Below are 11,415 nucleotides of genomic sequence, written 5' to 3' on the forward strand. Positions count from 1 at the left end.
CACACTGCAGATGAGAAATCTTACCAACATTGTTTTGTAGAGGCATATCAGTTCCTATTTGGTCTCCTGACAACCAAATTACAGTCATCTATCCCTTTCTCTGCACAGAGGGCATACAAGTCTATCCATACCTAGAAAACTTGCTCTTGGTGGAAAATCAAGAGACAAACAACCAGACACCCTTGTGCTCTATGCCAGCATGGAGAAACCCTGTTGGAACCCTACTCAGATCATCCAATTCATTGAGCCACCCTAGATTCCACATTAGGTTGGGCATTCCTGCCTCAGGATCATTTAGCTAACCTGTGGAACTTGGTGTGCAGAGTCAGGGATGCAGGTCCTGGGTTTTACTGTTCAATGACTCTTGAGTCTCATGGCTGCTGCAGTCCCCTTGGCATGCCTAAGAATGAGAACCCCTCAAACTTGTTTTCTATGGACACTGCCTCCAAATTGCAACTTCAGAAGGACTCAGTACATCTTCCACTCAGTGTTAAGGGATCATTCGTCTCATGGACATGGAGCAACAATCTTGGAGTAGGAACCCCCTTCCACCAACTGGTGCCAAGAAGAATGCTTATGACAGAGGCCTCTTTAAAAGGCTTGGAGGGGAGCGCTGAAAAAGTGTGTCATATGCTCTATTACAAGAGTTCTTCCAAAAATACAAGAGGACCGCGCACACTGCATTCTGGTGCCTCTGTGATGGTCCTTCTAGCTTTGGTTTCCACCAGTCCTACAATAGTCCTAGGAGTTTCTTTCTCTTCCCCCATACTAACCTTATTAACATGGATCCAAGTTCAAATCCATCATCCATATTTATAGGCACTCAGACTGCCAGCATGGAGAATCTGTTGAGTTGGAAAAAGCCTATGTTTAACCCCTCAGTCTCAGTCTTGGATGCCACTTGGGAACCTACTACCAGGGCTTCCTATGGGAAAAAGTATCACAGTATCTGAAGGAATTGACCTTTCCACATGTTCTTTTTCACTGATTTTGTGTTTTTTCCTGCCACAGTTTCAAAACAGCTTAAAACTTCCTTCTGTCAGATTTTGTTTTGTTGCTGTCTGGGCTTATGCCCTAATTGACAATTTCTCAGCTGCAGACATTTTCTAAATCAAGGGTGCCTGCACAGAGCCTATAAGTGTGATCAGTCAAGGAACTACAGCTATAAATACCCCATGGACAACTTACTGAATGATTGTTGATATCAGCAAACCCAATTGAAAAAGGACATTATATATGTAGCCCTCCTTCTTTTACGACAATGCAGCATGGCTCTGTCACTTGATTTACTTAGCAATATTTATCTTAACTCCTTTTCTTATCATTTACTAATCTCAACTTAAATATTGCCTTGAAAATGTTTAGCAAATTTGTGACTGGTTCTTGCCATGCAAACTTGAATGCTCAGTAGTACCAACTAAAAGTGATCATGATAAAGTGGATTAGCCAAAATCTTAGCATGATTTTTGAAATATGCAATCCAACACAGCTAGAACTTCATATATTCATTCTTGAAAAGCAAAAAAAGGGGGGATATACAAATACTCTGGTCCAGATAGCATTTAAGTTATTTAATTGTAAGTGGATCCACTACTGGATACAAATATAACCACCTTTTCTTTTAAACAAATATCTTGCAAAAAAACAAAACAAAACAAAAAACAAAAGGATGTGATTATGAGTGGGTGGAACCTTCTGAAACATAAAATGATGAAATTGCAATATAAGTGGTCAAAAGTTTGTAAGTAAGAATTGTTCCCATTTTCAGCAAATACTTAAGCATTTTCAGGGAAAAACACCACTTTTATAACAGTTGTACCAGAAAAGAATATCTTTCTTGCCATTGCGGAGCACAGAATGAATAGCCTAAACATAGCTAATAGCTGTAAAGAATTCAGCCATCATTTTCCTATTTGAGTTTCTGTCAAATTCAAAATATGAGGATGATGTATTGGTTTTGATATGGGTATGTACATGGATACATGACCATGTATCCTTTATTCTTCCACATAGATGTGCTAGGTGATCAAGCACCTGCTCACATAGAATCGTTGTTGTTGTTAGTCACGAAGTTGTGTCCGAGCCATTGCGACCCCATGGACAACATTCCTCCAGGCCTTTCTGTCCTCCACCATCCCCCAGAGTCCACTTAAGCTCACACCAACTGCTTCAGTGACTCCATCTAGCCACCTCATCCTCTGCCATCCCCTTCTTCTTTTGCCATCTATTGTTCCCAGCATTAGGCTCTTCTCCACGTAGTCCTTCCTTCTCATTAGGTGGCCAAAGTATGTGAGTTTCATCTTCAGTATCTGGCCTTCTTAAGAGCAGTCAGGGTTGATTTCCTCTAGGACTGACCGGTTTGATCGCCTTGCGGTCCAAGGGACTTGCAGGAGTCTCCTCCAGTACCAAAATTCAAAGGCCTCAATCCTTTGGCACTCAGTCTTCCTTATGATCCAGCTTTCACAGCCATACATTGCAACTGGGAAAACCCTAGCCTTGACTATATGCACTTTTGTTGACAGGGTGATGTCTCTGCTTTTCAGTATGCTGTCTAGATTTGCCATAGCTTTCCTCCCTAGGAGCAAGCATCTTTTAATACCTTGGCTGCAGTCCCCGTCTGTGGTGATCTTGGAGCCCAGGAAAATAAAATCTGTCACTACCTCCATTTCTTCCCCATCTATTTGCCAGGAAGTGAGAGGACCGGATGCCATGATCTTAGTTTTCTTAATGTTGAGTTTTAAGCCAACTTTTGCACTCTCCTCCTTCACTGGCATCAAGAGGCTCTTTAGTTCCTCTTCACTTTCTGCCATTAGAGTGGTATCATCTGCATGTCTGAGGTTGTTGATATTTCTCCCAGTAATCTTAATTCCAACTGGTGATTTATCTAGCTCTGCCTTTCTCATGATTTGCTCTGCATATAAGTTAAATAGGCAGGGCAACAGTATACATCCTTGCCGAACTCCTTTCTCAATTTTGAACCTATCAGTGGTTCCGTGTCCAGTTCTCACTTTTGCTTCTTGACCCATGTATAGGTTTCCCAAGAGACAAATAAGATGGTCTGGTACTCCCATCTCTTTAAGAACTTGCTACAATTTGTTGTGATCCACACAATCAAAGGCTTTAGCATAGTCAATGAAGCAGATGTTTTTCTGGAACTCCCTAGCTTTTTCCATGATCCAGCATATGTTGGCAATGTGATCTCTAGTTCCTCTCCCTCTTCAAAATCCTGCCTGTACTTCTGGTAGTTCTTGGTCCACATACTGCTGGAGCCTAGCTTGTAGGATTTTGAGCATAACTTTGCTGGCATGTGAAATGAGTGCAATGGTGCGGTTGTTTGAACATTCTTTGACATTGCCCTTCTTTGGGATCGGAATGTAAACTGACCTTTTCCAATCCTGTGGCCAATGTTGAGTTTTCCAAATTTGCTGGCATATTGAATGTAGCACTTTTACTGCATCGTCTTTTGCATACTTTCACCTCCACTAGCTTTGTTGTTGCTCATACTTCCTAAGGCCCATTTCACTTCACGTTCCAGGATGTCTGGCTCGAGGTCAGTGACCACCCCATTGTGGTTATCAGGGACATTAAGCTCTTTCTTGTATAGTTCTTCTGTGTAATCTTGCCACCTCTTCTTAATCTCTTCTGCCTCTGTTCGGTCCCTGCCATTTTGGTCCTTTATCATGCCCATCTTTGCATGAAATGTTCCCTTCATAGCTCCAATTTTCTTGAAGAGGTCTCTGGTCCTCCCTATTCTACTGTTTTCTTCTATTTCTTTGCACTGTTCATTTAAGAAGGCATTCCTATCTCTTTTAGCTATTCTCTGGAATTCTGCATTCCCTTGCCTTTTGCTTCCCTTCTTTCCTCAGATAGCCAATTTGCTTTGTTGCATTTCTTTTTCTTTGGGATGGTTTTAGTTGCTACCTCTTGTACAATGTTGCGAACCTCTGTCCATAGTTCTTCAGGCACCCTGTCTATCAGATCTAATTCCTTAAATCTATTTGTCACCTCTACTGTATATTCATCAGGGATATGATTTAGGTCATACCTGAGTGGCCTAGTGCTCTTCCCTACTTTCTTCAATTTAAATCTAAATTTTGCAACAAGAAACTCATGATCTGAGCCACAGTCAGCTCCAGGTCTTGTTTTTACTGACTGTATAGAGGTTCTCCATCTTTGACTGCAGAGCACACAGTCAATCTGATTTCTGTGTTGACTGTCTGATGATGTCCATGTGTAGAGTCGTCTCTTGGGTTGTTGGAAAAGAGAGTTTGCTATGACCATCGTATTCACTACCAACCTGTGCCCTGCTTCATTTTGTACTCCAAGGCCAAACTTGCCTGTTATTCCGGTTATCTTTTGACTTCCTACTTTAGCATTCCAATCCCCCATGATGATAAGGACATCATTTTTTGGTGTAAATTGTAGAAGGTGTTGTAGACTTTCATAGAACCGGTCAACTTCAGCCTCTTCAGCACCAGTGGTTGGGGCATAGACTTGGAGTATTGTGATGTTGAATGGTTTTTCTTGGATTCGAACTGAGATCATTCTGTCATTTTGGAGATTGTATCCCAGTACTGCTTTTCCTAGTCTTTTATTGACTATGAAGGCTACTCCATTTCTTCTGAGGGATTCTTGCCCACAGTAGTATACCTGATGGTCATTTGAATTAAATTCACCCATTCCTGTCCATTTTAGTTCACTGATTCCTAAGATGTCTATGTTCAGTCTTGTCATCTCTTGTTTGACCACATCCAGTTTGCCTTGATTCATGGATCTTACTCCAGGTTTCATAGAATCATAGAAAAATAGAAATGGAAGGGGCTAAAAGGCCATTGGGTCCAATCTCCTGCTTAGTGCAGGGCTCCAAGTTAAACTGTCCCTCTCAGATGTTTGTCCAGTTGCATCTTGAATGCCTCTAGTGTGAGAGAGCCCACAACCTTCCTAGGTAATTGTTTCCATTATACTGCTGTAACAGCCAGGGAATGTTGACTGATAACTAGCTGAAATCTCACTTTCTGTAACTTAAGCCCATTATTTTATGTCCTGCACTCTGGGATGATTGAGAAGAGATTCTGCCCTTCCTTTTTGTGACAGACTTTCAAGTACTTGTAGAGTGCTATCATATCTCCCCTTAGTCTTCTTTTCTTGTGACTAAACATGCCTAGTTCTTTCAGTCTTTTCTCATCGGGCTTTGTTTCCAGTCCCTGGATTATCCTTGTTTGCCCTCTTCTAAACTTTTTCCAGCTTGTTCACATCTTTCTTGAAGTGTGGTGCCCAGCACTTGAACACAGTACTCCAGATGAGGCCTAACCAGTGCTGAGTAAAGGGGAACTAGTAATTCATGTGATTTGGAAGTGATACATCTATTAATGTAACCTAAAAGAGCATTTATCCTTTTTACAGCCACATCACATTGTTGACTCAGCTTTGTGATCTATAACAGTTCTAAGATCCTTTTCATTTGTAGTATTGTTGAGCCAGGTATTCCCCATCTTCCTTCCACTTCCTATACATGTCCATTTTTTGTTTTCAGATCATTTCCAAGGTTTTTGTGAGGTCACATAGACTTCTTCGGTTGTCTTTTACCCATTTACCTAGTTGGAATTTTTTGTAATGATGGCTTTAGAATTTCCTTTTTTTAAATTCCCACCTATCTTGGACTCCTTTTTTAGTAGAGTCACTTGCTATGATATGTGACTTATCATTGTTCCGAGTTTATTAACATTGGCTTTCCTAAAATCCAGGGTATATATTTGCTTTTGCTTCCTTTAGAATCAGGAGTTCAGGTATGGCATGGCCACTTTCCCCTACAGTTCCTGTTACTGATTTGTCCATTAGGTCTTCTGTGCTGGTTAGTATCAAGTCAAGGATACCCATGTTGCTATTGTTCCTTCCTCCACTTTGTGTTGGTGAAAGTTATCAGCAACACATGTTAGGAATCTCTTGGAGGGGCTATGTTTGGCAGAATTTGTCCCCCAACAGATATCAGTGAAATTGAAGTGCTCCATAACAATGACATTGTGCCTCCATGAAAAACTGCCAGTTTGTTTCACATAAGTTTCATCCTCATCTTCTTCTTGTTGAGCAGTCAGTAATAGACCCCAAACACTGTGTTCCATTTATTCCTTGCTCCATTTATAGCAATGTAGCTGTTGCAGTTCCACCACTCTGTCTAAAGACTCTTCAGCTTCTTTTACCACCTTGAGCATGGACATTTGCTGCCCCTGTGCTCTCAGCTTTTCTTCTAACAGCTTGCACTTGTTGACCATGTTGTCCTTAGGCAAGAAAACAAACTGTGCAAATGTTGCAGGTCACAACCTCTAGGAAGTCTTCTCGATCCATTCTTTCTGCTACATGTTTTATTCTAGCTTCCTGCGTCTGTTGTTATAACCAGTGCTTTCTCCTGTCTTCTCTAAAGACTAACAACACAGTTCTACCAGTAACTGGAAATGCATTACAAGGAAGAAAATAAAGGGGGGAAAGCTGGGGAGAGGGGAGAAAAAGGAAAATGTTAGAGACTTCTCCTGTTGAATTCTGCTGCCAAAGTCCTGTTTGCGCTCCCTATTTGCTCACTCTGGTCACTTGTTTCCTGGGAGCTTGGCTGCCTGTATCCCAGAGATTCCCTAGACCAGATTGGGCAGCTTCCTCTGATCTGAGCTAGAGGTCAGGAACCAGAGTGTATGTAGCAGAATGTATTTAAGAGATACAGCTATTATTAATACAAGTTATTTGTCCTCTTTAAATCCTGAAACATGGGGACCAAGCATTTGTGAGGATCAGCTATCATTCAACACTGAAAACCTAAAATATCAAGAAGAAACCTTAATTCTAATATAATTGTAACTTCTGATACATGGGAGTGACCTTTCTTAAATGATCATTAGTATCCCTCATTCATAAACAACAGCCCCTACAAGTACGTAGAATATGAAAAATGATAGGTCATTTGCCTATAATGAATAGTTCTCTTGGATATTATAATACTCCATTTTAAGACAAACGTGTGTTAAAAATTACATACAATGCCATGCTAATCTTTAATACTTGTTAGACTAGATTTATGCCACACACACACACAAGTAAAAGAAAAGCACATACACAGTTAAGCCCTGTTGATTTCAGTAGGTCTGTTCTAAGAGTAACTAAGTTTTGATCTAACTCATGCTCTGTAGCACAAGATTTGCAGTACAGTGGTACCTTGGCTCACGAACTTAATCCGTTTCAGGACTCTGGTCGTGACCCAAATTGGTTGTGACCCAAGTCAAATTTCCCCATAAGGGTCAATGTAAATAAACTTAATCCGTTCTGCAACTATTTTTTTTTTTTTACTCACAAAAATTTGAAGCAAAGTGACAAAGAACAACAAAGATCGTGACCATCTCCCTCCCCCTCATATTGTGAGTGCGGGGAGGTGGGCGCAGGCGCACTCGAGCAGAGAACACGGGCGCGATCACAGCCATCTCCCTTCCCAGCAAGACCTCGATCGCACCCATGCAGGGAAGGCGGGTGCGCTCACGATCGCCACCCGATGTAGAGTTCATGACCTGCAGCAGCATTTTTATGAAATTTCTGTTCGCGACCCGATTTGGTCATGAACTGAGGCGTTCGTGAGCCGAGGTACCACTGTATTTGGCTTTTGCACAAAAATCATAAATTGTTCCTGTGCATGATTTTACCTTCTGGGGAACTGAAGAACATATATGTGGTGAAGTATCTAGTTAAACTTATTTGGCTTCTCCACCATAGTTCATAGTTAATAGTTCATATTTCTTTTATTTAATTTCATGTGTGTTACCAATTCTATTACCAGTTGGCTCTCCAGGAGAAACTATGTCAGAAACTACTATTGTCATTATGTAGGGTCATTTTCACGAATGTGACATAAATTGCATTAATAGTGGTATTGCATTGATTTTTTTAATCAGTAAAATTTCATTAAATCATATTTGCATTGTGGGTACTAAGTATCTCAATACAGTGGTACCTCAGCTCACGAATGACTCAGTTCATGACCAAATTGGGTTGCAAGCAGAAATTTCATAAAAATTTTATTGCAGGTCACGAACTCTGCATCAGGTGACGATCGCAAGCACGCACGCCTTCCCTGTATGGTTGTTCCCTGCTCGAGTGTGCTCACCCCCGCCTCCCCCACCCCCCCTCACAATCGCTGTGAGGGGGGATGGCCGTGATCTTTGTTGTTCTTTGTCACTTTACTTCAAATTTTTGTGAGTAAAAAAAATAGTTGCAGAATGGATTAGCCTTATTTACATTGACCCTTATGGGGAAATTTGACTTGGGTCACAACCAATTTGGGTCACGACCAGAGTCCTGGAACGGATTAAGTTCATGAGCCAAGGTACCACTGTAATTTGGTTAATATTTTAATAATCTGAATGGTAAAGGTAATCAGCAAAATTGTCGCTTAGCATATTCTGTAAAATGTTCTAAAATAATTAAGTATAAATTATAACATATATAATTTAATGTAAATCATACTTTAGTTCTAAATTAATTTAGTTCAATAGTCACATTTGGAGCATTGTTTAGGAAATATATGAAGACACATCAGTTGGTAATGATTTAAAACTCTTCCTTGGCCTTTTTCTCTCCTTTCTACATTAAATCCACCCTACTTTTGATTTCATTGCAACAAAATATTCATTACTGCACTACACTGCAAGGTGCTTTTGAACCTTTGGGAGTGTTTCAAGAGCAGCTTGCAAAAGCAGCAAAGTTGCTAATCAAAGAAAAGTATAAATATCCTGGGTACTTAACACTCTCCTCCAAACCCTTAGAAATCTGTAATGGAACTTCCTCAAATTGGGTATACCCAGTTAAATTTTTACTTTAGCAGAATGTGGACCATTTGGAAGAAGCAACACACAACTATTCTTTTCCTAGCAGTGTACCCAAAGTAAGCCTACAAGAGTGGTTTCAGTTTTCTTGTCTTCATTCTTCCAAGATGTATTCTCCTTTCAAGGACAGAAGAGAGAAATGTTTCCAGTCCTATTAAACTTTTCTCAAGTACAGCATAGTGCTTGATGGTTAAATAATTATCTGTCTTGTACCTGAGAAAAGCTTTATAATTTTTATTTGCTAATTTTAAAAGTATTACTGATACCTTCTGCGTTTTAATATGTATGTTTCTTTTCTTCCCCTCACCCATTTGGAAAAAGAAATTAACCCTGGTGCATGTGAACAGTAACCAGTGCCTGGATAAAGCATCTGAAGAAGACAGCCAGGTACCCAGTATTAAAGACTGTAGTGGCAGCCGCTCTCAACAGTGGCTTCTTCGTAATGTCACACTTCCAGAAATATTCTGAAAAGTTTCTAACAGGAGGATTCACTGGACTACCTCAGCAAGAACATTTGCTACATTCCTGCGTAGCAGGAAAAGGCTGCAAGATTTCTTGGCCACTGGAGCAGACTTTTCTAAATCTTTGGGAGCTGTAAGCCAGCCACACTGATGTTACGGATATGGAATGAACTATATGAGTACTTGTGAACCCATACGCACTGATGTTTACAAGATATTTCTACAAATAAACTTTTTATAGAACACTTAAACAGTGGAAACCTTATCAAGAAAATATGCTTTCCAGAAAGTGGCACAACCTAGTTTGCTTGTACATCAGCAACCTTAGATGATGGTGGTGTTACAAAGATCCTATGATTTTTTTGCAAGGCTTAACATTAACCATGATAATCAAACATAGGCATAAATGGAGCAGATTGAATAACTCAACAGAAAAATCATTGGAGAAAGATACAGGGTTTAGAGGCAAGAAACCAGAACTATAAAAAGTACAATTTGTAATACTAAATATCAAATTTATATGTAGATTTTTTTTACCTCAGTGAAAAAATAACAAAGTGAGACAAACATGTTCTCTTCATTTGTGTGGTAGTCCATTTATATATATATTCATTCATTCATTCATTCATTCATTCATTCTCCTCAGTGGGCCTGAACATAATTTGGGCAAAATCAAAATTGAACATAAATAAAATTGAATCTTTGAATATCCATTTGAAAAATAATTTTCATTTTGGCTTATGGGCTGTTGGAACTGTTACTACATCTTTTTTAATTTTCTGGAAACTGGAGGGTCAGCATCATACATCCTTTGTGACTAGCCATTTCAGTTGAACTTGAGTCAAGCCAGTTTTTGACATTCCATCACTTGTCTTAAAAATTTGTTAGTGCTTTCTAAATTTGTTAATGACTGATGATGCTTGTCAGGTCTCTTACTACTGTACTACAGATTTTGTTTTCATAGCAATAAATATTTCATTCTTTGATTCCATTCATCAGAGTGTACAGATATGGTAGTTGGCATCTGAATGTTTTTGGGAAACATTTTCCATACCATGTTTGGATATCATTCTTATTTAGATTTTTGAATTGTATTGTTGATCTGCCTTTTAAAAATAAAATCTAAAGAAAAGAGTTAAAGTGCTCTCTTAAATGATATAGCCAAAAGCCTTACAACCTTTAATCACGTTAGTCTAGCACTTTACACTGAATAGCTATACTGAGTTATCTCTGTGAAGAATCAGAGTTTTGGAGAAAAAAATACCTTGCATACAATAAGTGTTCCCTTTTTACAAAAGAAATATGCCCTATGAAACCCAATTGTGTGCATGTAATAAGGGAATGTGCAGCTCTCTCTCATTCCTGTTGGTTACATGCTACTTTGATCTGCCATTCTCTTGTGATTGCAGAGTATTTATAAAGCTCTACTAGAATTTCAGTTTTCCACACAAGATGGCGCAGCTGTCTCACCAAGATGCAATTAGATTCCTTACCATCATATAATCGCTGCATTACATAAATCTTCACTGACCAGACTTTGTATATACTTGCGAATTGTACAGACTGTGGTAATGATTTCTTCAGTTAACTTTTTTGTTAGCAGAAGTCAGAACTAAGGAAACCTTATCACTGTTGCAGGGTTTTTACATGAAGTTTGCCTGAGTGTGCTGTATTTCAAATTTATGCCTTCAGAGCACAGAACACTTTTCTTAATTACAGAGAGATTCTAAAATCTGTATTAAGTGTTTTGTTAAATGTAAAAAGGAAGCAGGATCATAAAGCCAGAAGTTTTAGACAATAGTAATTTGCAGCCTGTTTAGAATGTTCTAGCTGTTATAGTTGCTGTCCTTCTAGCAACCCTGTGAGATACATTTAAGTTGGAAGATTAAGGTTTGCTAAAGGTCTTCCTCTGACCTTCACAGTAAGGTCTCTAATAGCTAAGCCAGCATTTTTGCCACTGCTAAACACTGGCATGTTTACTAATAAACCCCACTAATTTCAGCCAAATCTTACAGTCCTAATGTTGCCAAAAGAAGCAACTGTGACTGAAGGTGGTTACTAGCTGAAGAAGCTGGTGAAACAGGGTAAAACTAAGAAGG

At 39.4% G+C, this 11,415-nt stretch overlaps 1 protein-coding gene across 7 annotated transcripts in view; it reads left to right on the forward strand.

Annotated features, from left to right (window-relative positions):
• Window positions 1-10,450, forward strand: part of GALNT1 (polypeptide N-acetylgalactosaminyltransferase 1) — a 142,452-nt gene extending 132,002 nt beyond the window's left edge. For all 7 annotated transcript variants that reach the window (XM_044452441.1, XM_044452421.1, XM_044452432.1 and 4 more), the window contains one exon: window positions 9,177-10,450. In XM_044452441.1, the coding sequence (XP_044308376.1) occupies window positions 9,177-9,323 (147 nt within the window). In that variant the 3' untranslated portion in view covers window positions 9,324-10,450. The remainder of the gene's footprint in view (window positions 1-9,176) is intronic.
• The last annotated feature ends 965 nt before the right edge of the window (window positions 10,451-11,415 follow it).

This window comes from Varanus komodoensis, unplaced genomic scaffold (assembly GCF_004798865.1).
Source record: "Varanus komodoensis strain SLA01 unplaced genomic scaffold, ASM479886v1 scaffold10, whole genome shotgun sequence".
Classification (NCBI taxonomy): Eukaryota; Metazoa; Chordata; class Lepidosauria; order Squamata; family Varanidae; genus Varanus; species Varanus komodoensis.